The sequence below is a fragment of the Exophiala mesophila genome, assembly GCF_000836275.1.
Source record: "Exophiala mesophila strain CBS 40295 unplaced genomic scaffold supercont1.1, whole genome shotgun sequence".
NCBI classification, from domain to species: Eukaryota; Fungi; Ascomycota; class Eurotiomycetes; order Chaetothyriales; family Herpotrichiellaceae; genus Exophiala; species Exophiala mesophila.
Genome location: NW_015622504.1, coordinates 1,401,744 through 1,426,202, shown reverse-complemented (window position 1 = coordinate 1,426,202; position 24,459 = coordinate 1,401,744). Strand labels below are relative to the sequence as shown.

General features: G+C 50.8%; 10 protein-coding genes across 10 annotated transcripts; 4 read left to right on the top strand and 6 right to left on the bottom strand.

Moving 5' to 3' along the window:
* The first annotated feature begins 45 nt into the window (after positions 1 to 45).
* On the top strand, positions 46 to 2,063 carry PV10_00459 (eukaryotic translation initiation factor 3 subunit I). The gene is made up of 4 exons (XM_016364542.1): positions 46 to 187; positions 247 to 753; positions 804 to 920; positions 971 to 2,063. Exons 1-4 carry the CDS (start codon positions 161 to 163, stop codon positions 1,328 to 1,330), a joined length of 1,011 nt encoding a protein of 336 aa, XP_016228191.1. The 5' UTR covers positions 46 to 160; the 3' UTR covers positions 1,331 to 2,063.
* Positions 2,064 to 2,620: 557 nt separating this feature from the next.
* Positions 2,621 to 4,215, top strand: PV10_00458 (uncharacterized protein; the record flags this gene model as incomplete). The annotated part of the gene is made up of 1 exon (XM_016364541.1): positions 2,621 to 4,215. Exon 1 carries the CDS (start codon positions 2,878 to 2,880, stop codon positions 4,213 to 4,215), a length of 1,338 nt encoding a protein of 445 aa, XP_016228190.1. The 5' UTR covers positions 2,621 to 2,877.
* Positions 4,216 to 4,862: 647 nt separating this feature from the next.
* PV10_00457 (uncharacterized protein) lies at positions 4,863 to 6,209 on the bottom strand (the record flags this gene model as incomplete). The annotated part of the gene is made up of 1 exon (XM_016364540.1): positions 4,863 to 6,209. One exon carries the CDS (start codon positions 6,207 to 6,209, stop codon positions 4,863 to 4,865), a length of 1,347 nt encoding a protein of 448 aa, XP_016228189.1.
* A 1,310-nt stretch (positions 6,210 to 7,519) lies between these two features.
* Positions 7,520 to 9,238, bottom strand: PV10_00456 (uncharacterized protein; the record flags this gene model as incomplete). Its single annotated transcript, XM_016364539.1, has 1 exon — positions 7,520 to 9,238. One exon carries the CDS (start codon positions 9,236 to 9,238, stop codon positions 7,520 to 7,522), a length of 1,719 nt encoding a protein of 572 aa, XP_016228188.1.
* Positions 9,239 to 10,036: 798 nt separating this feature from the next.
* PV10_00455 (uncharacterized protein) lies at positions 10,037 to 10,750 on the bottom strand (the record flags this gene model as incomplete). The annotated part of the gene is made up of 1 exon (XM_016364538.1): positions 10,037 to 10,750. One exon carries the CDS (start codon positions 10,748 to 10,750, stop codon positions 10,037 to 10,039), a length of 714 nt encoding a protein of 237 aa, XP_016228187.1.
* A 552-nt stretch (positions 10,751 to 11,302) lies between these two features.
* PV10_00454 (uncharacterized protein) lies at positions 11,303 to 13,404 on the bottom strand (the record flags this gene model as incomplete). The annotated part of the gene is made up of 2 exons (XM_016364537.1): positions 11,303 to 11,748; positions 12,060 to 13,404. The coding sequence occupies 2 exons, from the start codon at positions 13,402 to 13,404 to the stop codon at positions 11,303 to 11,305; spliced, it is 1,791 nt and encodes a 596-aa protein (XP_016228186.1).
* A 490-nt stretch (positions 13,405 to 13,894) lies between these two features.
* PV10_00453 (uncharacterized protein) lies at positions 13,895 to 15,458 on the top strand. The gene is made up of 2 exons (XM_016364536.1): positions 13,895 to 14,709; positions 14,781 to 15,458. Exons 1-2 carry the CDS (start codon positions 13,929 to 13,931, stop codon positions 15,188 to 15,190), a joined length of 1,191 nt encoding a protein of 396 aa, XP_016228185.1. The 5' UTR covers positions 13,895 to 13,928; the 3' UTR covers positions 15,191 to 15,458.
* Positions 15,459 to 15,898: 440 nt separating this feature from the next.
* PV10_00452 (uncharacterized protein) lies at positions 15,899 to 18,696 on the top strand. The gene is made up of 3 exons (XM_016364535.1): positions 15,899 to 16,392; positions 16,502 to 17,048; positions 17,122 to 18,696. The coding sequence occupies exons 1-3, from the start codon at positions 15,973 to 15,975 to the stop codon at positions 18,642 to 18,644; spliced, it is 2,490 nt and encodes an 829-aa protein (XP_016228184.1). The 5' UTR covers positions 15,899 to 15,972; the 3' UTR covers positions 18,645 to 18,696.
* Positions 18,697 to 18,897: 201 nt separating this feature from the next.
* Positions 18,898 to 22,186, bottom strand: PV10_00451 (uncharacterized protein). The gene is made up of 2 exons (XM_016364534.1): positions 21,943 to 22,186; positions 18,898 to 21,890 (listed from the first exon to the last, which is right to left on the bottom strand). Exons 1-2 carry the CDS (start codon positions 21,976 to 21,978, stop codon positions 18,993 to 18,995), a joined length of 2,934 nt encoding a protein of 977 aa, XP_016228183.1. The 5' UTR covers positions 21,979 to 22,186; the 3' UTR covers positions 18,898 to 18,992.
* Positions 22,187 to 22,825: 639 nt separating this feature from the next.
* Positions 22,826 to 24,302, bottom strand: PV10_00450 (uncharacterized protein). The gene is made up of 3 exons (XM_016364533.1): positions 24,029 to 24,302; positions 23,859 to 23,975; positions 22,826 to 23,810 (listed from the first exon to the last, which is right to left on the bottom strand). The coding sequence occupies exons 1-3, from the start codon at positions 24,112 to 24,114 to the stop codon at positions 22,979 to 22,981; spliced, it is 1,035 nt and encodes a 344-aa protein (XP_016228182.1). The 5' UTR covers positions 24,115 to 24,302; the 3' UTR covers positions 22,826 to 22,978.
* Positions 24,303 to 24,459: the final 157 nt, after the last annotated feature.

Below are 24,459 nucleotides of genomic sequence, written 5' to 3'. Positions count from 1 at the left end.
ACACCCAGCATCCAACGTGGGTAGGCTTCCATCACAGACAACCTACATTAGCCACCCTCGCGAACACATTTGACACTCCAAACCTGGGAGTAGAACGAAGAACATAAATCGACAGTAATTTCAATCTCGACAAATCAAATCCAGGAACGAAAGAGACACCATGAGACCCATCCTCCTCCAAGGCCATGTAAGACTATCGAAAAATCTCCCACACCAGCGCCCACATGACTGACAATCGATTTATAGGAGCGGTCACTCAACCAGATCAAATACAACCGAGAAGGCGATCTCTTGTTCTCTGTCGCCAAGGATAAAGTTGTGTGTGCGTGGTTCACCAGCAACGGCGAAAGATTAGGAACATACAATGGACACCAGGGAGCAGTATGGACAGTGGACGTTTCACCCGACAGCACACTCCTAGCCACTGGAGCTGCCGACAACGCCATCAAACTATGGAACGTTCAAACGGGAGAGTGTGTCAAGACATGGGAATGGCCGACTGCGATCAAAAGAGTTCAATTCAGCGAAGATGGCAAACAACTCCTGGCTGTGACAGAAAAGCGTATGGGTCACCTCGGAACGATTGTGGTGTACGACATTCGGTATGGTGATGATCTCACCGACCAGGCCAACGAACACAGTCTGCGCATTGTCTGCGAGGACAGCAAAGCAACAGTTGCAGGCTGGAGTTATTTGGACAAGTACATCATTTCTGCTCATGAGGATGGTACTGTCACTCAGTGGGACGCAAAGGTGAGTTGATTTTCTTTTTCACGAAGACATCTAGCTAATAAACACCCAAGACCGGCGACTATCTTATGAGCCAGGAAGTTCACGAGTTCGACACAACCATCAACGACCTCCAATTCTCCCCCGACCGCACATACTTCATCACAGCAGGCAAAGACAAGTCGGCAAGAGTGGGTGATCCCTTTTTCAGATGCACACAGAATATTACTGACAATGGTAGATATGCTCTTCGCGGGATCTTGGCATTCTTAAGACATATTACGCCGACACCCCTTTGAACACCGCCGCTATTACCCCCAAGAAAGATTTTGTCATTCTCGGTGGTGGACAAGCCGCTATGGATGTAACAACCACCTCAGCTCGACAGGGTAAATTCGAAGCACGGTTCTACCACAAGATCTTTGAAGATGAGATCGGTCGTGTCCGAGGTCATTTCGGTCCGCTGAACACTATCGCTGTTCATCCCCAGGGTATTGCGTACGCCAGTGGTGGTGAAGACGGCTATGTCCGGTCACATCACTTTGACAAGTCATACTTTGATTTTATGTATGAGGTGGAGAGGGAACATGCACGAAAGTGAGCTATTGTTCGATTTGAGGAGAACGATGTCAAGTGTTTCGAATCAATGTGCATGGGTCGACCTCCGTCGGTTAGGCCTGGGATGAACGTTGGGGCACACACGGCAGCGTTCCCACAGTCAAGGCCGTGGTCAGGGTTGGGGGTTTGAGAGGAGAGTTTTGAGCGAACGGCCTTGGTCTTGGGCTCACGTCGCCATTTCCCGTTCATGCTCGACTATCGCCAATCCTATGAGTCATTTGCTGACGGACAGCCATCACCATCGCTTTGTCGTGCCAGATCATGCCCCTGTTCGACGTGAGCTGGCTCAGATGTACAGAAGCAGGGCTTCCAAAGTGGCACAAAATTACAGCCTTGTGACAGGGGTACGTCCCATGAGAAGGGGAGCACTTTCGAAGTGCCAGATGCTTGAGAGGGAGATTTATGGGCGTTTGACCTTTGCTGGCAATGGTGAACCACTGCCAACTCACCCATTGCCAGCGACATGCTGGGTCCAATGCTTGGATGCTGTCCCATCTGACGCGAAGATTGGGGATATGAGTCAGACTATGAGAGTTTCAGGCGCTGGTGGTAGGGATGAGTCGATAGGCAGTATCGAAATGGATTCAAGACGAGACCAGATGAGATAATGAGTCAAAACAAGACCAGACAATGAACAGTCGCATAAGCATCCATGCAAGGATGCCTGAATCTTTGAAAATTGATGATCACATGCATTCATCTTAAATGGTCTTGATTCAACCAATCAAATCATATTGTCATTCGGCTCGCTTCACACGACCGACTCTGCTGATGAAGATTTCCTCCTCCTCTTCTGCTTCTGCTTCTCCATCTCGATATTCCCCACATTCCGGGGCTGATACTTATTATGACTTAGTGACGACTGTATCTCTTATGGTAGAATCATGCAGTCTTTCTTGGACACACTACCATACAATGCATTGCGTTCCTTATCTTTCCTCTCACTCGTGACTTGGATGAGTCCATCTCTCTCACAATCCTTCCAAAGCATACTTGCAAGCCCATTTAGTCATTAATGACATAATTGACTGGGGTAATTAGCAACACGGCCAGGATCTGTCGTATACTTGTCCACATTGTTCGCGGAGACTGAGTGAAGCCCCTCGCCCCTCTTCCCCCACAACCTATGGGGATTAACCATTGCCAGCCCACCAAGAGCAACCTAAAAGCTGTCGGTTCTTTGCGCTGCTATCACAGATTTCAATCCACCTGACTCATTTTAATCTTACCTTCTGCCGACAAGGCTGTTTGTTCAGATATTTTTGGTCTTCTCGATGCTCACCATACTCGGTCAGGTCATTCGCCAGTTGGGTATCAGTCAATTATATTCATACTTGGCATATTTCAACGGTCAGCTCCACATGGAAGCTTGACCAGTGTCAACGTGTGAGAACGAATATCAGGATTAGAACTCAATCTACTGCCAGCACCAACCCAGCTTGGTGTCTATCCAGGCTATTCCTGGTACAGCCTCTCCAGGACAAACTACAGTCAAGCCTCGAGTTGAGAGATCGTCTTCTACCGATCACCATGGCTACCACCAAGACCGACTTTTCCACGCCCGACATACCCATGTCTGAAGCCATCTGGTACGTGTCGGCATGCACTAGAATCAACGCGCCAGCATCGCTAGTGTTCCGAACCCTTCGAAACACCGAGACATGGAAAGACTGGAACCGATGGATTCCCACCGTGACCATCACCGACCAACCTGACGATGAAGACGACGCCACCATTGCCGAGATCGAAGAACTCGTTCGCAACACATCTATCGCCGTCAACCACGACTCGGAAATCACAGACGGCGGCATCATGCCTCAGGTCCAGAGAGAGGAACCTCGTCGAGGAAGCATCACATGGGCAGCAGCAGTCAGTGCTCATTCTGGAGGCGCGGCAAGCCCAGCATCCCCTGGTGATCCGTCATCTCCTCGTACATCTCGCGACCAGCGACCTCAAAGTCCCACTGCTACAGAATACATCCCTCCACCAGTAACTCGACAACGCCTCGCCAGCAACGCCAGCAGAATTTCCGCCATGAGCAATACATCCGATTCACCACGCCCTCACTCCAACGGCGGACTCTCGGGGGCACAGAAATTCCAAGCCGCACAAGAAGCACGCAAAGCCTCGCTCTCGTCTGGCGGCGGCGGCGGCGGCCAAACCAACGGTGCAGGCACAAGTGAAAACCAAAACTCAGTCATGCTGGAAGTCCCCGGCAGTAACTCGGTGTTGATGCCGGCGCCGAAAAACACCAGTGCCACCGCTCTCGCCATGGCCCAACGAAACAGCACCAGCAGCAACAGCGGCGGCCGCCGCAAATCCAGCGCCAGCGGGAAAGCTGAACGTAAACGTCTCCACCTCAATGCTCTGTACGGTGAACCCAGCGTGCGCATTCAAGAAGGCACACGAATGACACTGCACATCAAGACCAAACTCCCGACTTCCCCACACGAAACCCGTGATCTCAACGTCATCACCACCGAAGTATCCCGGCCCGACGACCCATTACTCGACGACCCATCCCCGGCAGAGACTATTCAACGAACTCACACGCACACGGTGAGTAAATCCGGTGTGTATCGATTGGTATGGGGTATTGAAAGTAAATACAACCCGCCGAAATCATATCCGAGGTTTTTATTACATTTGCAACGTGTGCATGAAATACGGCCGATTGTGCAAGGCGATGGCAAGGAAATGTGTGAGTATTGGCAGTGGGAGGTGCAGAAGGGCATGTTGGCGAAGAAGTCAAGGAAGGATAAACCGTATTATGAACAGAGGATGCAGGAGTGGGGGGTGAGGTTGGGTGAGTTTTGTGAGAGTATGGGTGGTGCGGTGGAGAGGAGGGATTTTATGGTGGGTTATTGATGAGGGAGGGACAGGGGAAGGGCATGGAAGGAGAGTGAGGATGTTCCCTACTTGATGATGATGGAACTTTTGGTGGGTTCGGTTGGGCTTGATCCTATGGATTTACCTATATCCTATATATCCCCTGTTTGTTGTTGGCTCGTGGGTGGTATATGAGGTTTGATGTTGATGTTGATGCTGCGTGATGTGGAGGGAGGGGGGGAAGGGGGGGAGACAGTATACCTAGTACTTATATCACAACTTTGTTGCTGTTGGATGACGAACCTTTGAGGAGGAAATGACAGGCATGTGGATGAGTGAATGAATGAACTGAAATGAAACGAAATGATTTATATATCTAAATGAATTATGTCCTAAATACCTTGCCTATCTAGCTGCTATTAATACAGGCGGGAGTATCTAACTTGACACTGTTCTGAGTTTAAGATCACGCAAGAGTCGTAGAATATTGATAAGATCAAAAGAATAGCTCAGTAGATTTGTAATTATCTAGCTATTTAATACATGCCGGCGACGCTGACGTCGATGGCCGAAATGAGGGCTCATGAGAAACGTCCCAAAAATGGACAGTGTTGCTGAAAAAGGATGGTACAATATTACATGGAGTATTTTGCTTGCCTGGGCTGAGCTGAGTGAACTGGGTCTGGCTAGCTCGCGCCTATCGACGTCTTTGCCAGCTCTTCTGTCATTTTCAACCATTCCATAGCGTCGATTCTCCCCGTTCCAATCTTCCTGACGGCGGGTTCAAGCATCTTCTCCACTACGCCACCCCTGGCCACTCTCTCACCACCGACACCATTCCGGACATGACTCAGCATCAGCCAGCCTTGTGTGGCCATGGCCTGTCGCTGCAAGACACTGCCAGGGTAGACGAGCATTTGGCCGGTGACGGCGACAAGGAGAGTGACGGCTAATGAAAACACATCCGAGTCTGTGGTGGCGGTGGACTCTGGGTTGCGGAGAACAGCCGATGACAAGAGTTCGGGAGCGGTGTATTCGCGTGTCACTGCCGACAAAGTATTAGGTGTGGGTGTAGTGGTGGACCGGAGTTGTGATGATGAAAAGTCAGCTAATAGAGGTGTATAGTTGAAGAAAGACGAGTCCATGGGAGGGTCAAGGCCGGTGGAGGGAAGAGGTGATAGAAGTATGTTTCCTGGTTTGAGATCGCCGTGGATCACTCCGGCCTCGTTATGTAGCCAGGCGAGCGCGGTGATGAGCTTATGTGCTAGTACGAGCCATGTTGGCATTGTGCCAATAATGGGTGAGGTCGCGATCATTGAGGTCGAATTGCTGGCCGCTTCAGCACATTTACGAATATGGTGTTCGAGTGTGAGTGGGATAGCAGCTAGGACGATGGTGGATTGTTCTAGTACCCCGTAGAATGGGACAATAAACTCAGGCCCGTGTGGGAGGTTCTGTAGGTAGCTTAACGTCTTGGCCTCATTTCGAAGAATTTCGTCACTATCTCGCCGGACGGGCTTCTTCACGGCCACAAGCAATGGTAGACTTGATACCGGGGACGATGGTGGTGTCAGTCTCTCGGTTCCAGTTTGAGTGCATGAACTTGTGAGGGAGCCTGTGCGTACGGTCGCTTTGTAAACGATGCTCCAGGCTCCAGTGCCAAAGTAGGCGTCACGACCGCGACTGTCCTTGAGAATCTCGATATCAAAGGGACATTGAGGGGCTGTGGAGCACTCGACTTCCGTCTGGTTGGGAAGGGCGTTTGTCTGAAGTGGCTGGAGGTGATTTCCTCGCGGTCGAGGGTGTGATGTCGGACTCGAATGATTGGGATTTGAAGTCGGGGTCTGTGTCTCTGTGCCGTGGGGCCATCTTGACAGATGTGGCGATGTTGGAGGAGTGAGGACAGAAGGACCTGAACGCTGCTGTTGAGGTGTCTGAGGAGCCTTTAAGTCCGAGACCACGATCGAGTCTGGGGTCGTTGGAGGAGTACTTAACGCTCTATTGAGCTGTGAAAGTCGGCGCGGAGTTGCCATGGTCGGATGAGGCAATGATGATGTAAGATAGTAAATGTTTGGTTGATTGAAACTGGTGGCGATCACTTCACCTTAACGCGTTTCCCACGTTAGAGTCATAAGAAGGAGCAGATGTCGGATCGAATAGATAGCGTTCTTCGGGGAAACATGTTTGTACAGGGAGTAAATGACAAAAAGCAATCGCGTCGAGTGACGAAGAGGAAGATGGTAAAGTAAGCAGTCGCCGTCCGTGGGAGACCAGGCTCTGCGATCTGCTTGGCCCGGAGGGACAAAAATGTCCCAAGGGTCCTTGGGAAGGGGCACGTGGGAAACCCCAGGCGAAGGTACCAGGGCCGTGCAGAAAAAGTGCCAGAGTGGTGAGATCGATCGATCCGCCGATGATGGTGGCGTTGAAGTAACGGCAGCGAAGTGGTGAATCGAAGCTTAAGAGGATCTAGCCGCTAAGCCAACGAGATGGAAGTCGACAGATAAACAGTAGTACAATGACTATCCAGAGCAGGTGAGCTCTGGGGATCTGGGACAGTCGCACGGATGTAGTCGGATGTAGTCGTGGTGGCTCGTGGGTTGATATAGTCGAGAGTCTCGCGCCAGAACGGGAGCAGGAGATGGAAAAATGAGAAGAGGGGGACGAATCTGGGGTTCTAAAAGTATGTATAATAGTAGTACAATATGACAGAACGAGATAGTGCTAGGTGGGAAGGTTAGTCATATTCACTATTAGAAAGACTTGAATCCAATTTATCAAGCGGGCCTGACGTCGAGCATCGACTTTAGGAAACTTTGAATCATTTCCGTTCTTCTTCCGGCAGAACAAGGGCGACGATAGATAATCCTAGCCTGAAGAACGTGGGGTCTTGGTCCAGTGTCGTTTGACGAGAGCGGGAGACAAGGGAGTTTGAGGGGTTGTTCTAGGTGTCTGGTGCCTGGATGCCTGAGAATTTGGGCAGCAGAAGCATGGGACAAGCCTTGGAGGCATAGGGCTTCTAGGAGTATTGTACCGATGGTCTGTGCACCTTGAATCTGTCCCGACGTGACATCAAATTGATTAGGCGCAGACAATTCATTGGTTGTGGCGTTTTTGAAGCGCCCACCAACAGATCTTCGAGTCATGAGAGAAAAAGGCTGGGAGCTAGCCTTGTCCCGAATGGGCTTAGCGTCCCCGCCGCTTTTCACATTCCCAGTTTGTCATGCTCGAGGCAAGAGCGATGACAAGTGGAGGAGGAAGTGGAGGAAGGTGCAGCCACCAAAGCTCCAGCATGTACGGAGTAGAAGATAACAGATCAATTTTGTGTGAATCAAATCAACCATCTCTAGAATGTCGTCTCCGTAAACCCAAAGTCGGTGCTTAGTAGGTCGTTTAACCATTGATCCCCTGGCATTGAAGAAACTGGAGTGGGCAATCGCTCAGATGAGGGCACCATCGTCTGTTGCATTGGCTGCTGCTGCACCACCACCGCCTGTTGCGGGCATATAATCTCCCTGGAGAACTGTGCAATTTGACTTCTGACCACGCGCGCAATGGGCCAGGTTTCTCCAAGGTGTTGAAGAGCACTTAGTTCCAATTGGATATATTCCTTGAGATAATCCGACTCAGGAGGCTGTTGGACAAGGTATGCAGGGAGCTGGACAACCGCCGCAAAAGCAATCGCACACGAGAAACAAGGAGACAGTGTTGATAATGTGGATCTAGATGTCAACAACTTCGACAAGGCTTTGGCTGATCGAAGAGCTGCTGCATCGTGATACGTGCTGGTCTCGTTCATAGGCGTCCCACCATTGGTTCCGCACACAGTTCGAAAGCCCCGAAGACGGGCAAGTGTGGAGCGTGGGAGGTGCAGACAAATGCTAGCCAGATGAATAATCATCAAGGCGCAAGACATGACTTCGTCCACCTCGCCGTTCCTTTGCAACCCGTCACGCTTGCTGACCGGTAGAGAAAGAAGGAAGCTAGAGATTGCGGACTCGGTCGCATCGGGACGTGACTGCACCAGCTCGTCGGTTATATCCAGCACCATGCTGAGGATTCGCATTGCCTCGATCCGGTAGGCAAACGACGACCATTCGAAGCTCGACTCGGCCGAGAATCGCTGTTGAATCGCTATGTTGGTTCCCCCATCACTAATCAGACAGGCGTTGTAACCTTCGCAGCTGGTGGGGAGCGTCATTCTTGCAGGCTGCGGCAGTCTGAACATGGTGCCTCCGATCAGCGAGATCAGGCCGGTGATGGTGTAGAGCTCCCACCACGTTCGCCTCCAGCTTTCTCGATAGACTGGATCATATCCTTGGCCAAATGCATCCGAGTCGATCCCAATCCGCCGTGCGAGATCCACCGCACCCGAGAGAGCTTGGTTGCCCTGGTCCCGCTCGAAACGTGCATAGGATGCCAATGTGAGCAGGATCAACGATTGCACTTTGAACCCGTCATCTGGCACCGAGTAACCAAGTACTGCCACGGGCGGCTCTCGAGCCCGATCCAAGCTGTTGGGGGAATGGTGGCTTGCGATGAAGCAGATTGCATTTCGGAGATGGTCAGGGAAGATACTTGGGTTTCGCCGGAATAATTTCTGTGGCAGGATAAATGGATGTGCGGGGTGAATGTATTGATAGTATAGGCCTACGAGGTGATCGTCGCCCGGTATGTTGTAGTCTACTCCAATGATCGAGGTGGTCTCTTCGCTCGACGAGGTGTTTTGTTGCGTCCTTTGCGCCTGGGGTTCCTTTCCAGATGGAATTATTTGGACTTGTTGGACATTCAGCGCAGAGCTGTCAAGATTTAATTCTCGTGTCAGGGCCGTTGGCTGGCCTTTTGGTACAGCCGGTCGATGGCCCCGCCGTGACTCTATAAAGACACATGGCAGGCCTGCTGCTGTACAACGCGCACAAACTGGTAGTTGGCCGTCGCACTTGAGGTGTTTCTCCCGACACGACAAGCAAGCTCTTGAGCTTGGATTAGGTTTCTTCTTGGGAAGCATCACAACAAGATCTCTAGACAGGTTTTGATGAGGTAGGGTTTGTTGTTTAGATCGCATTGAGACATGAAAATAGGTTCGACAGATCATTCGGAAATCGGACGTCGACGTTGAGACAAAGGTACTGGTACTTCATCATCCGGTGGGGGCGAGACTGGGCAAGGCTGGTGGGGCGGCCGACCTAATCCGACTTGTCACATGGAGAGGGAGAATACGAAGCTTTGGTGACCCTGGTGTGCGGTGGGTGTGTGTGCCTGGCCCGTGATCGTCCAACGTCTTTGGTGATCGCCGACTTTCACTTCCCCGGATCCCCGAGGTCCCCATTTGGTACATCTTGATGCCTGTCACATGTTAGATGCTCCATGAAACATGCTCACAGAACTCACAGTACTCCTGTTGCCTGATGGTGCTGCATTTCAAGACACGACACCGTGCAGCCTGCGGTATTGTCCGAGTGTTGATGAATATTTTTGCAGAAACCAATTGCGGTTTTTGCACGCTTGTTGCCACTGTAGCACCTTCCTCGAGGGAGAAGCTCGGCATCATGGCTCCTTCCTCGCATTCCTCGCCTTGGCAATCAATCTGGAAAGCACCAGTCAGGACTGGAAAGCTCCTTCCTTCCGAAGATGACATCTGATCCTCCTCCTTCGCCTCAAATCAGAATCAATAGACGAACGACCAACGACCAACGACCAACGACCAACTGCCAGAGCATCATTGGCTCATCGCCCTGTCTTCTCGCCACTGCCGGTACAGTTGACGGTGCATCTCCAAGAAAAGGAAAATGCAAACCGTGTGACTGCCATGGTTAGCCTTGTCATTCCTGTCTTCATCTCAATCTCCTCTCTTAGTATTGACTTACGGTCCAATTCGAGAGAAACTTGGCAGCCATCCCCGGAACATCCACCCAAGTCCATCCTTCTGGAAACTGGTCCTCACCACAGCAAACAAACCCTCTGCTTCGGTTGTGGACATGATGCGTGTCTTGGTCACATCAATCGGATTCGTCACCGTCGTGGCCACTAGTCCTGCCAGGAATGAAGCTGTCAACTGAGATGACCACTCTCCTTGGAGGCTTGTGTGTTCCATCAGATATCGCTTGATCACATCGTAAGTCGCCAGTTGTGCCGTGGTTTGAGCCGTGGCTCGAGTGCAGTTGACCATCCACCCCTTCATCAAGCTTGCTGCTCCTTCTTCGCGAACTATCCTTATTACGCCGTCAAAGATATTTCGATAATTCTTGCGCCGCGCCTCTGGCAATGCACTGTCGTTCTGCATGCGCACGTTCACGACATCAGCAAAGTTGCCAGCCAGACCTCCTGCGAACCCGGAACAAGCCGCAATGATCCCTAGCACAAATGCATCTGGGCTGGGCCCGAACCTTTGCTTCACATCTTCATACACCGCGAATCTGATCGTCGAATAAGTGGCCTGACGCACCAGACTCGCTGACAATCCACTGTAGAATCCGGACAACCCTTCTTGTTTGAAGATGCCTGTGCACACATCCACTAGGCCAGGCGAATTGATGCCTGCTTGAGCTTGTAGCCTAACCTGACAACTTATGAGCATGGCACAACTGACTCTCTCACTCATAGAGGGTCATACTTTAACTGGCGAAGAACGTCAGCACGGCCCTCAAAAAAATATATCCATCTACTCACTCAAATCAAGAGGATGTGTAACGCATGCTGCCATACAACTCGCACTTCCGCCAAACCAGAAAGGATATCGGAGCTGCTGGCTGGACATCTTGGCCAGCTCCGAGTATGATCAAAATGATAGATCCTTTGACATCCATGAAACCCGTCCTTTTTGTCCTGCCCGCCACTTATCTGTTTTCCATTGTTGAGCTCAAATTTTCCCCTGACTTTTCACCGCCTAGCTAGAAACATGGCCCACTTCGGCGAGGTGATTATGCGAAGGACACGCGACTCGGGGTTAGTCGCCGTCTGTAGCCATTTGTAGAAAATGAGGAACTTAGAAATTGTACCAAGCGATCTCGTGTAATACTCTCGCCAGACCTTTGTTCTCAATCCGAGAAACACGACGAAGATGGTAAAGATATGCATTCAAAATTCAAAACCGCCGGGCCATTCCTCGAGGCTCGACGGCACATTGGTCCTATCTAGATGAGCTTTCCCTACTACTTTCCAATATCGACACAGCTAATTCCGCTGGTGTTATCCCCGGTCTACCAAGCAACCATTGCAAAATCCCAGGACTTCCTTCAATACCTCGCCTGTTGTAATACAACAGAAGTCTCTCCGGCTCATCCCTATAAACCTGATCCACCTCTTCGCTCCCAATAATTCCCTTACAATACATCTTCACAGCCTCCTCATATGGAACCTGCTTAACTTGGAAGGTCACACCCAAAAACTCTCCCACCGATCGAATATACTCCGTATATTTCATTGGCATGGTACTTGTCAATTGATAAGTCGCATAGAAATCCCTCTCCTTTTCTTGAATCACATTTGCCGAAACCTCAGCATGGTCTCGAACACAAGAGAACGAAAATGCAATATTTGGATCATGAGCTGCAGCGAACACCGGCTCTGAGGAATCTTTTTGGCTGGTTAATCTCATAATAGCGTTGTCGGCAAAGTGACTTGGTTGCAGCATCGACGAGTTATTCCTCAAAGACTCGTTTACAGTCGTGGTTCGAGTCCGAGAATGGGGATTCCAAAGCTGAAACTCCCCTCAGTCAGTCACTAAAGTCATAACCATCCAAAATAGCAAATCTATTGTATCTACTGCTGATGCCACAAAACATACACAATGTGACACACGCACCCCAGCGTAACTTTTCAAGTGGTACAGGATCAGGATCAGGATCTTGATCAAGACGTCCATCCTTTGGGACCCGCCCACGTACCCTTAACCATCGACTTATAATACACCCAAGGAAAGAAATCTTTCTTCATGTAATAGAAAGACCGTCGTGGTGTGGCTTGATCAATGCCCAAAAATTTACCAAATGTCTCTTTTGGTTCAGGTCCGTATTTGAACTCAGCCAACATGACTTTACCGTACTCGGTTGTCAACGGGCAAGAAGTGTATCCGTCATACAAACTCAATGTCTTTGATCCTTCAAGTGTTTTGAGTACGTTTTGAACCACAATAGGAGTTTGTGCCGTGATTGCGGCGGCAGTCTTCGAAGTGGGAAGGGCTGCGGCGTCGCCGAGTGACCAAACGTTGGGATATTCCTTGTGTTGAAGAGTCGTCTCGTCGACGTTGACGAATCCTGCTTCATTGGCAAGGAGGCTGTCTTTGATGAATGGATATGGTCCCATTTTTGGTACCACGTGAAGGAAGTCGAATGGCTTGTGAATCAATTCTTTGCTGTTGGCACTCTTGAAGGTGGCAACCTTGTCTTTCACGGAGATGAGGTCGTGTTCGAACATGGCGTCAACTCCTCGCTCCTCTCTCAGCTGGTTGAGTCTCTGGCTGTATTTGGGCACCCCGAACATGACTGGTAAAGCAGTTGCAAAGGTCATCTTGATAGGTGACTGCGAAGGCGCCTTTGGCAAATACGAGCCTTGTTGTTTCCAATGATCTAGTGCCAACCACATGATCTTCTGAGGTGCTCCGGCACATTTGACAATGCCTGTTGGCTGCGTGAAGAGCGCGTTGCCTTGTTTAAACCGTTTGATCGCCGGGAAAACCTTGCAGCAGTGGTCGTAACTGTAGATTGTGGTCACCATTGAGTCGGGGTCTTGGAGAGCATCAGATAGACCATCGATGGCTTCGATGTTGATCTTGATGCCTGGCGCAACAACCAATTGATCATAGGTGATTTTGTCTCCATTGCTCAATGCCACGACATTCTTGTCTGGTTCGAAGCCAGTCACTGCCTCCTGATAGAACTTCAACTTTGAATCAATCAAGCTTTGCATCGGCCTTTGCAAGTCTTCCTTCTTCTTCAGCCCACCCCCAACGAGAGTCCATCCTGGCTGATAATTATGGTGATCTGCAGGATCGATGATGGCAATGTCATTTGCTGCAAACTTGCCACTACGTAGCAGTTGATGGCCGACAGCGAGACCTGCAGCTCCACCTCCGACAACAACCACTTTATGACCCTTTCCAGAGTTGGTCAAGGAAGTAATCGGCGCAACAGTTGCCAGTGTGCACTTTTGTATTTGATGGACAGAGATGCTCGATCGCACCTTCGATCGAACCTGGTTGCGCAACACTGACTGCACCGCTGATTGAGACATTTCTAGGCAAGGCCCAAATGAGTGACTGAATTGCAAATTGTGATATGAGTTTAACAAAAAGTCTAGAATGTGCGACAACCCTTTTCTCATGTAGCTTCGCCGACGAGTCTTACAACCCCTTTCGTGGCATGACCATCGGAATGTTCAGATCCCAAATCCTCCCGACTCAACACCCGTCATATCATCTGGTGTGGTAAAAAATCCTTGTGTGAGCATGTTTACTTCGAAAGGCTGCAGTAATCTCGGGGACCTGGTGTTTCCCCGTGAGGTCGCCTGAGATAATCCTAGTTACTAGCAAATCAGAATCACGCTGAAGATGTGGGCCCTTGATATATCAAACCAGGGTTCCGGGCATGTGGCAAGAAATAGAAACTGGGGTCATTCTGAACGGCGATCAAATCCCCGACCACATCGTAAAGCATATTTGGTCAACACCGATGTCATGTTCCAGAATATGTGGATTTATAACTAGCAGCGGAACACACCAAGTCCTAGATGGGTCTGGAATCATCTCTCAGGGAAGCATGTCTTTGACACTGCGTTGTTCCAGGTGCTCGGCAACCCTTCGTGCAAGCCCACTGAAGTTGGGCGAGTCACCGAATGCGACGACTCGATATATGAAGTCGCGTGGGAGATCTTTCTCGGGCCGTTGTTTGAATACTTCTTCTATTTATGCTCCAAAAAGAGGTATTGTCACCATTTCTCGACCACAGCAAGCAACAGCACCGTCTCTACCATTGCAACGAATCCCATTGCAAAGTGTTATGGAGAAACAAGCCACTCAAGTACGACAAGCATCGCATGCTACTCTAGGCGTGGTTGCAGAACAAGAACCAGTCGTACACGATATATACGAGGAAAAGACCGGCACATGGCAGTACATTGTTGCGGATCCTGCGACACTGGAAGCCGTCATCATCGACCCGGTCCTGGACTATGACAGTGCAAGCTCGGAGATTCTGACGACTACGGCAGATTCCCTGCTAGACATGGTCCACCAGAACAAATACAAGGTGCAAATGATCCTCGAGACGCACGCCCACGCGGACCACCTCACTGCAGCCAACTATCTGCAACACAAACTTGCCGAATCCCAGGGCACCGCGCCCGCTGTCGGCATTGGAAAGCGTATTGCCGACGTACAGAAACTATGGGCTGGGAGATACGGTGTTCCAAGCGAGGAATACGAGAGTGTCTTTGACAAACTCTTTGAGGACAACGAGGTGTTCCACATTGGGTCGCTGAAAAGCGTTGCCATCCACCTACCTGGACATACACCAGATCATATGGGATACATGATTGGAGGTAAGGGAACTCTTCCCACAATGAAAGAACCTGGGTTGGAAACAAATGACTGACCATTTTCATCTCACCAGACAATGTCTTTGTAGGAGACTCGATGTTCCACGCCGATCTGGGATCCGCACGCGCCGACTTCCCCGGTGGTGACGCGCTGATGCTGTTTCGGTCAGGCAGAAAACTGCTGCAACTACCAGATCACGTCAAAATCTGGTCTGGTCATGACTATCCGCCAGAGGATCAAAAGGGCCGGGTGCCGTGGATGACAGTCCGGCAGCAACGTGACCAGAACAAACATCTGAAGGAGGATGTCACTGAGACCGACTTTGTAGCCTTGCGTCAACAGCGAGATGCTACCCTTGGTCCACCTAAACTCCTTGATCAATCCCTACAGATCAACATTCGGGCGGGACGTCTTCCTCGGCCTTCTTCCTCGGGGTTGCGCATGCTTCATGTCCCTCTGAAATTGGAACATGCTCAGTGGTGATACACCTGTCATGACTGTCCTCTTCTCCAATCCCTGACGAGTTTATGGACGGATTGGTTGGGAGAGCGAAGAAGGAGGGACAATATCTAGCCTGCTTGGAAAGTTCGACTTCCCAATTTTTGGGTGACGACCAAAGCAGGGACGGGCTTCCATTTGCAGATCAAGACTTGCTTAATGTCAGGCTTGAACAGCACATCACGAAACAAACTAGTCTTTCTCATATGTATTTCTATAAGCGTTGGAACAGAAATCAAGACCATTTGTCCACTCACCGTTTTGCTGGAGTCATAATCCAGTTGTTTACCTGCATTGAAGATCGGCCACTATCGGTTTCGACCATCTACGTCAGAGTTATTGACACTATGTTTGGGACTGCCAAATAGGCCAGAAGTCTCACGCTCTAGTCACCATATTAGCAGGTTCGGAGACTCAACCTTGATCAACTAAGTCCATCTCTCTTCACAACATGCAGCGATAGCAATAGTTCTCTCCGCTGCACTCCCTTGTGGTGATCCCCATGCTCCACTCTATCGCCGGGATGCTTCGGGGAACTCGATCCAGGGCGATCGGCGAACTCAGTCGAAGCGGAGAGCCTGGATCCCACCTACGATTAATGCCTCATGATGGGACTGTCGAAAGAACATGAAATCATTCATCATGGCATGAGAAACCTCAACAGACAGACCCGGCCGGTTCTCTCGCCATGAAGCCACCGCCGCAGATAGACCACATCGATTGTCAATATCCCGAACTTACTCCAGCTGGGCAGGCAACCGGACAACATGCAAATACTCCCAAAGATCCTGAATAGGAGCACCAAGACACAGCCAACGCAAGAACTATCGGTGCCAGATACCACAGAAACGACGTCCCTTCCACAGGAAATTAAGGATGTCGTCGTTCCATACTACGAGGAGGAGCCGACGGTGTCAGGTGCTCTGAAAGAACTAGTTCCCACCGCTAATGGCAGTCTTCGATACCTCCGCGATCTCCTGCCATGCATCGACTGGATCCCTCGATATAATCTCCAATGGCTGATGGGCGACTGTATCGCAGGACTGACTGTAGGTTTGGTGGTGATACCCCAGGCCATGGCCTATGCACTGCTGGCGGGTTTAACGCCCGATTTTGGGTTGTATACTTCCTTTGCCGGTGCGGCGACATACTGGCTCTTTGGCACGTCCAAGGATATAGTGATCGGGGTATGTGAAAACCTATTTACTTTTCTTCAATGCTTGGAAGAAGAACGAAAACAGGAAGGGTCTTCTTAGATGCTGACTGTTCGTCCCCCGTTTTGGGGACTTTGTCTAGACCACTGCCGTCGGCTCTCTGTTAGTCGGAGAAGTCATCAACCATGTCCACAACTCACGTCCAGACACTTATACGAGCCCTGAAATCGCCAAAACCTTGTCATTTATCACCGGTCTGATTCTCTTCGGCGTCGGCCTGCTTCGTTTGGGCTGGCTTGTGGAAGTCATTCCTTATATTCCCGTGTCGGCTTTCATTACTGCCGCCAGCATCACCATCATTTGTACGCAGTTTCCCGTCATGATGGGAATTCCGGGAATTAATACGAGCGAGGAACCTTACAAGGTCATCATCGCGACGTTGCGCCACCTTGGTGACACCCATCTAGATGCTGCACTCGGTGTTACATGTTTGATCCTCTTGGACGTTGTCCGTCGAGTCTGTGCTAAGATGGAGGTCCGCCAGCCGGCGCGCAAACGTGTATGGGCGACTATATCGTCGCTGAGATTGACTTTTGCCATGCTCCTCTATACCTTGGTCAGCTGGCTCGTCAATCGCAATTTACCCGAAGACCGCAGCAAGTTCAGGATCGTTGGTCATATTGAAAAAGGCAAGTTGATTTACGCGTCCAACATGTATTTGTCTCAAAACCGCTTCTTGGATCTAACTGCTAGCTCTCTCAGGTTTCATTCACGCAGGCCCCCCCTCACTTGACGGGGCTCTCATCCGCCTTATTCTGCCGCAGAGTCCAATCATCATTGTCATCCTCGTCATTGAACATATCGCCATCGCCAAGAACTTTGGCAAACGGTTCGGATATCAGGTAAATCCGTCACAAGAAATCATGGCACAAGGAACAGCCAACGTGCTGGGCCCGTTTCTTGGTGGATACTCATGTACTGGCTCATTCGGCGCCTCAGCCGTGCTGTCCAAAGCAGCTGTTCGGACACCACTGGCAGGACTGTTCAGTGCTCTGGTCTTGCTGCTTGCTCTTTACGCCTTGACGGCAGTCTTCTATTATATCCCTCGAGCCGCCCTAGCAGGGCTGATCATCCACGCAGTGCTCAATCTCATTGCATCCCCTTCCACGGTCAAGAGATACTGGCGTCTCTCGCCATTCGAATGTTTGATCTGGGTGATTGGCGTGGTGGTAGCCATCTTCACTGGTCTCGAGACATCCATATACGTAACCATCGGCCTTTCCTTAGCTCTTCTACTGATCCGCATCGCCCGGACCAAGGGGCAGGTCTTAGGCAAGGTCTCAATCCAGCAGCGACAATCAGCCGCGGAAAAGGATGACAAGACGAATGGCACAGTTTGCCCGTCGAAAGACTGCCAGGTCTCACCAATAAGTGCTCAAACTCGCGACATATATCTCGATGAAGGAAGAAACGACGCCTCCAACCCTGATATTGTCGTCGCCAGTCCTCACCCAGGAGTCTTCATCTACCACTTCCCCGAAGGCTTCAACTACCTCAACCAAGCCTACCATCTCCAAAATCTCGCCGACCACGTCTACGCACACACGCGCCGCACCACCGTTCCAAGTAAAGCCGACGCCGCCGAAGCAATGTGGTGCGACAATCCAACCTCATTCAGTGACCAAGACACAAGTCTCCCAACATTAAAAGCCATGGTCATCGACTGTTCCACCGTGAATAACATCGACATCACCAGCGTACAGGGTCTGATCGACACCAGGAACGCATTAGATCGCTGGGCGAAGCCATCACCAGTAGATTGGCATTTCGGCGGTTTAAGGAATAGATGGTCTCGACGAGCTCTTGCAACAGCTGGATTTGGTCGTGTAACGCAGGGGCATTCCCATTCTCTGGGAAATTGGACTCCAATCTATGCTCTGACGACTTCGTTCGCGGGAGCAACGGAGGCGGATGAGTGTTCTGAATTGAGTCGCAGGGAGAAGACGTTGGATGCGGTGGATGAAGGTGGTAATGAGAATCATGGTAATGGCAGTGCGATGAGAGAGGTTGATGGGGAGAGGACAGACGAGAAAGATATGGCCATATCAATGTCGATGTCGAGGGTTGATATGGCAGTGATTCGGACTGGTGCGAAAGAAGAGTCGATACACTCCTCAGCACAGAGACTACGTCCTGTATTTGCGTTGGATAGACCAAATTTTCATGCTGACCTTGCTGGGGCTGTGGCTGCTGCAGTGACGAATGCGGCATCACGGACTGGCTGAGGCCATGAATGAACTTGGGGGGCCTTGATACACTATCACCATTAGGGATGCATGACATGGTATGTAAAGAAATATATCTTCTCTGTAATGAATGAAAATTCAAAATATGGGCCAATTCTCCAGGACACTCACTCCCATGTGAAGACGAAAGGTTTACATGTTGTATGATTATGAAAGGAAAATAGGGTCATGTGGAAGGCCAACAGAGTCTTTCTTTTCATTGATGCAGAATCATGCATTTGATTGATTGACGTTGATATCAAAAACGACCCTGGCGCAGGGGCATGTTCTTATCCAAAACTGGAATTTTCCACCGTCCCTGGATCCCATCCATAGATCATATATCAATCACACATCCAAGACCGGAACTACACCAGTCCATTCACCACGGGCTCTCTCTTCCCAATATCCGTCCTTACCCGTCCTGAGCTTCCACACCACCTCATCACCGAGTTCGACACGAGTAAACCATCGAGGTTTCCATGCTTCACCTGAAGCTTCCATGTCTCGTCGACGGGCTCGTTGTCCTTCTTCGAGTTGATTCTTGACCCTTTCCGCGCGATCATGGTCACCACGCTCGAGTGCTCGTTGATCAGGCCGTAATCTACTATCAGTCGGAGGGAGTTTATTCTCTTCGATCGCGGTGATTTCATTCAACTCGGCTGCAAAGGTTGTCATTCCGTAGTGTTTGGGTGCGTTGTCCACGAGTGGTCCGGCCGACCAGATGGTGGATTTGGTGAGTTTGCCGGGCTCTTTGAGTTGTAGTGAAGTGGTCCACGTCCCGAACAGGGCGATGGACAGTCCCTGACCGTTGTGATCGAATGTTTGAACTTCGACGTCCTCGCTTCGACCAGAAAACATGCCTTTGGCTTTGAATGTTGCCACGGCCTTGGAACCGGTTGTTTCATTAAGCACCGTCATCGTGCCGACGGGTTCGACGTACTTTTCTCCTGCAATGATGTTTCTGAGGAATGATGTTGCGGCGCTCCATGAGAAGACTTCGTTCGTTCCATGAAGGACTAAACGTGCCTTGCCTTCTGTGATGATCTCTGACGACTTGCCCCAGAACTTTTGTGAGGGAAGGGGTGATTGGGTGAAAGTCCAGTCTTTTGACTCGGCATGTAGGGCTAGTTGCACAGGGCGATGGGAAACCTTTTCTGCAATGAGCCGGAATCCCCGATCTTGGCGGACCAACTCGAACGTCTCTCCAAGCATAGGATTGAACGGCTTCCGGATCGAGCGTTCTTTGACTCGGGAACTCGATAATGAGGAAATAGCAAATGCCGTGACATACATCAGTCGGTCGTACGTCTCCGTTAAGTGAACAGCACTGTTAAGGAGTTGAGAGTACTCGAGCTGCTCGGCTGCTCGCTGAAGGAGCGACAGAGGCTCGTTGGCCGAGACTGGCATGGAAATGGTCGACAAGTCCTTGCCTACGTTCTTCCTTAGGAAGCCGATCAGACTGGGTGGCATGATGGTGGGCGCAGCTACGGTCGTGCGTCGACGAACATCTTCCAACGGTAGAGGGGTTAATTGCTTCGCTCGGGGCGGCAGATATGCTGAGACACTGCCTGACCTTCTTTTAGCAACTTCGAGCGCATCGTCACCAATGTCGCTACTGGTTGCAGAATCTTCGTCGACACCAACCCCTTCGTCATTGCTCTCGTCATTGTCTGAATCGCTGTGGATGTCGAGTAGCCTTGAGTTATCCTCTGCATCGAAATACTCCTGAGAATCAACCGATTGAAGGCTCAACCTCGAGACGGCCGACTTGGGAGGTGTAGTTCTCCTAACCTTGCTCTCGGCCATAAGAGAAGAGAACTCGGCCACGACTGAGTCGAGATCAAACAAGACTGCCTTGCAGTGATCTTGCATGCTTTCCTCGTGGCGAAGATACGGACGCGAGCTGGAGCGCGCGCCAGGGTAAGGCCCGACTCCATTCCTGAGTAAAGTTTCCACTCCGGGAGCAGGCACGACCAACTGAGCGGAAACACTTCGCTTAAATATATTGCTCTGGGCAGCCGTGGCACTGGGTTTTCGCTTCCAGAAGGGCCTCTTTTCGTCCTGTCTAAAGTAATCCTCAGTCGGCCCATCCGTTGGCGTGGGGCCTGGAGATCCTGTGGGGATTCTTGGTGAACCCGCGGTGGTGGGCAGTGGTTGTGAAACCGCGTCCAGACATAGTCTGCGAACCGCATCGCGCGTACCAGAGATTCTGCTCAGGAGAGTTTCCAGTCGAGCCCATTCTTGTTGGTTGACAGCAGACTCTCCAGAAGCCATTGATGGACCGCCGGTCTGGACACGCAACTCATCGGCGGGGGTAGCGGCCTCGAGCATCAAACGTGTGGCTGTCTCCAGAGCGCTTTTCCACGCGTCAAAGTCTGCGGGGTTGCTAGCTTTGAGATGCCAAATCTCGGCACCAGAATCAATAGAAAATTCGCGGGAGTTTGCATTGCTGGCAATAGCGGCGAGGGAGAGGGGGATGGCTCCGCGGAGGGCAGAGGAATTCCGGTCATGATAGTATGACAGCGTAGAAGAAGTGTAGTCGAGGCAGAAGAAGCGACGAGCGTATCCTTGATGCTTTTTCCTCCGGCGCTTTTGCAAAACTCCCGTGTGGATCGACGCAGGTTCTTCTGGGAGTCTCCCTCCTTCCGATAAAGCCGCAACACTGGCGGGGACCGAATGAGCGATGGAAGCCTGCCTCAAGGAGTCGACGGATTCCTTGTCTTTGGCCTTCAGCCGTGGACTCCTTTTAAACATGGGGGCCATGCCAGACGCAATGGATACGGCAGAAGCCATGGCTTGGGAGTGATGCATTTGGGCGCCCAATTGTATCTGCTGCTGACAGGCGGTGGGATATGTGAAAAGGAAGACAGTGGCAGTCTTGGAGCCGCTCTTGGAGAAGGTATTGTCGAAGACCAGGGCGTAGTTGCCGCCCTGTCCCAAGGGGACATCATAGATGCCTTGGGAAATTTTGTCGGCGTCACATACGCCGATCCATCGGATGGGTTTCAGACCGATAGCGGTCAACTTATTAATGACGGAGGGGTGGGTGGTTGAGTCATTCTTCTCATCTTCAGGTACGGATGGATTCGGCGATGGTGGAGGGAGTGACGCGTGGGAAGCTGACAAGGTGGACAAGGGGCCTGGGTGCTTGAATAGGCCAAAGTTTAGGGACTTCTTGTGAGGTTGGAGGGTCCAGGAGATGGAATGTTCTTGTTTGGCATTCAGCCAGCGGACCAAGTAACTCTGGAAGATAGTCAATGGCGACAGTCGCGGTAAGCATGGAGATTCGACCTACCCTTGAATGTACCTCGATCTGCTCGAGGCCAGCCATGTGTAAAGAGGACGAATGGAGGGCCCGGCAGTCTCCGGTAGACCCAAAGTATGATCAGGGGAAGTGAGGGAAGAGGATCATTGCTGAATATCTATAGAACTGCAAAGACAGGCGTTGATGAGAACAGGTGTAGACATGGATGGCTTTTGATCGCATCTGACTGGGGCCGTTGAAATGAACTGGGCACCCGCAGGCGGCTTACTTGGACTTGGACGCGGTGCTGGTGCAGCGAAATGCCAGGAGGAGCGACGTATGCAAATGGGTCGTGCAGAGCCAGAAGTGGATTGGCGGCTCTTGAGATAGAGTTGATATGTTGATCAGTTGTAGAGGAACCAATGAGAGTGCAAGTTGTCTAATGGATCCAAGGGGCGACGGAGGGGACCTAGCGAGCTTTGATGGAGCCCGGACGCGGATACATCGAGCATCCAGAGGAGCCCGAGGCCCCCGAAGCCCCCGAGAGTTTCACCTGGATGCCCAGATTTCCAGGTGCAAGGGTGCCTACGTGGTTTTAGGGACCTAGGTACCGATGCAGCCAGAACAAGTTCAAGTTCCGAGTCTGCTGCATACCTTATGCACAGAGAAACTAATCAGAGTGTGGAACCCCGTGATCCATGCATGACATCGCATGGGCGACTCTGACCATTTCTGCAGAATTATGCATTGAAGATAGGTATTACTGATAATCACTTATAAAGTCATCCGCTAAGGTATTCCTGCCGCGGCATGGATTTTGGTAGCGATGGCAGTTCGTGTGATTGAGCAGAGACTGACTCTGATTCAGTTCGACCATTCCACACCCACGGTAGGCACACACATTAGGCACCTAGGTTTAAAGTATGCTGCTAGGTACCAGAGAAGACTTTTCCATTTTATGACGCTTCTCTCTCGGTGCGATAGCACTCGCAGGCCTCGGCCGATAACTAGTTCGTAACACATGTAGACTAAAATTACAAGGCTTTGATAAGACCAGGCCAGGTCTATATCAAAATCATCTCTGCCCTCAACCCATCGAAGCCTTCTTGGCCCGTTTGCTACGAGCAGTCTCCTCTTTAGGCTCCTTCTTTCGCTTGGTGCCTCGAGCATTCCCTCCCTTGGGGCGATAGCCTCCATCTTGGTCTCGTTTTCGTTTCCCTTTGGACGAAGCTGCAGAGTTGGGGGCAATCACATCGTCGTACTTGTCTGCATCGCGTTTCCATTGGTCATAAGAAGAATTGGCAGCGCCGGTACTCTTCCTGGCCGAACTCCTGGATGCCGTGGCGCGAGTTGGTTTTTCTGAGGTAGGTTCATTGTCTTGAAGAAACACCTGGGGTTGGTGTCTGCGAAGCCAGTTGTATACCGAGACCGGGTTTTTCAACTGCATCTCTCGTTCCATCTGGATAGTCCGATCTGCACCACGACTGCCCAGGTGATTAGCCACATGTGCCCGTGGGTTGCTGTCCTTCTCATCCAGAAAGTTGTCTAGGGCTTGCAAGTATTGCTCTTCGTCCCGCGTCGTAATGAATCCAATGCCTTCATCTTGAACACCATCGGTCTTGTCGTGAGATGTTTGGTCTGGGGCTATCTGGAGCAGAGAACTGTATGAGAGACTGGGTTTGAACTCTTCCGACTTTAACAACTCCTCTTCAATCGCGTGGTACTCTCCCTTGCTGATCTCACGTAATTGTAGCAGAATCCTGGCCTTTTGTAGTCTGAAATGTCCGTCCTCATCATCTAGATATTCTTCTGGGTATGGATCTGGTGCGGCGGTATGCCCTGGCGGGGTCAAATCGTAGCGTAGGCTTCGCGGTACTTGAGGTAAAGAGTTGAGTTCGACGAGAAGCTGGAGCAGTTGACTTTGGAAGTTAGCGTCGATGCATCTCTCAAGCGCGTGTTTCTCTCACTCTGTTTGTTCCGCGAGGCGTTGGGAAATATCATTGATTCTTTGTTCTTCTCGGAACAAGTTGTTGCTCTCCTTTGTTTCTTCTTCGAATGTCACCATGATCTTGCGGTATTTTCGTCTGTGGTATTGTGAGCGATGAGAGTGCCCGAGGAGAAGAGATGGTCGATGTACCTGTAGGATTTCCTCGACACCGAGGCTTCAGCTGTTGAGGGTTTGCCATGGGTAGTCGGGGTTTCTGGTGGTCCTGTTGAAGACATGATGGTCCGCTAGAACTGTGAAAGCGCACAAGACGTGCAGATTTGGGACCCTAGATGAGTCAGATCGAGGAGAGAAAGTATGTCTGAGCAAAAATGTCGAAGGGTTGGAATTTGGTGTTGATCGAGGAAGGAGAAGTTAGAATGGCGACTCCAATCATTCAATCTATGGAAACACACGCTGCTTGGATTCACCCGCGCTGCCTCATGGCCAGTCAGGCGAGAATTAGCTTTAGTTGCGTTTAGGTATGTTAGGCGCGTTCTTCACGCCTGGCAGATGCTTCTCCGTAGGAAATCTGTTGTAAATTAAGCACTGGCGCCAAAGCTAATCCCTTAAAATAGGCTAGA

Coding starts and splice junctions, on each gene's coding strand:
- PV10_00452 (XM_016364535.1), top strand. CDS start 15,973: ATGCAAATACTCCCAAAGATCCTGAATAGGAGCACCAAGACACAGCCA. Junction 16,393..16,501: donor CCAAGGATATAGTGATCGGG/GTATGTGAAAAC, acceptor GACTTTGTCTAG/ACCACTGCCGTCGGCTCTCT. Junction 17,049..17,121: donor CGTTGGTCATATTGAAAAAG/GCAAGTTGATTT, acceptor TAGCTCTCTCAG/GTTTCATTCACGCAGGCCCC.
- PV10_00459 (XM_016364542.1), top strand. CDS start 161: ATGAGACCCATCCTCCTCCAAGGCCAT. Junction 188..246: donor CCATCCTCCTCCAAGGCCAT/GTAAGACTATCG, acceptor ATCGATTTATAG/GAGCGGTCACTCAACCAGAT. Junction 921..970: donor GCAAAGACAAGTCGGCAAGA/GTGGGTGATCCC, acceptor TGACAATGGTAG/ATATGCTCTTCGCGGGATCT.
- PV10_00450 (XM_016364533.1), bottom strand. CDS start 24,114: ATGTCTTCAACAGGACCACCAGAAACCCCGACTACCCATGGCAAACCC. Junction 23,976..24,028: donor GTGTCGAGGAAATCCTACAG/GTACATCGACCA, acceptor ACAATACCACAG/ACGAAAATACCGCAAGATCA. Junction 23,811..23,858: donor CGCCTCGCGGAACAAACAGA/GTGAGAGAAACA, acceptor TAACTTCCAAAG/TCAACTGCTCCAGCTTCTCG.
- PV10_00453 (XM_016364536.1), top strand. CDS start 13,929: ATGTCTTTGACACTGCGTTGTTCCAGGTGCTCGGCAACCCTTCGTGCA. Junction 14,710..14,780: donor TATGGGATACATGATTGGAG/GTAAGGGAACTC, acceptor TCATCTCACCAG/ACAATGTCTTTGTAGGAGAC.
- PV10_00451 (XM_016364534.1), bottom strand. CDS start 21,978: ATGGCTGGCCTCGAGCAGATCGAGGTACATTCAAGG. Junction 21,891..21,942: donor AGATCGAGGTACATTCAAGG/GTAGGTCGAATC, acceptor ACTATCTTCCAG/AGTTACTTGGTCCGCTGGCT.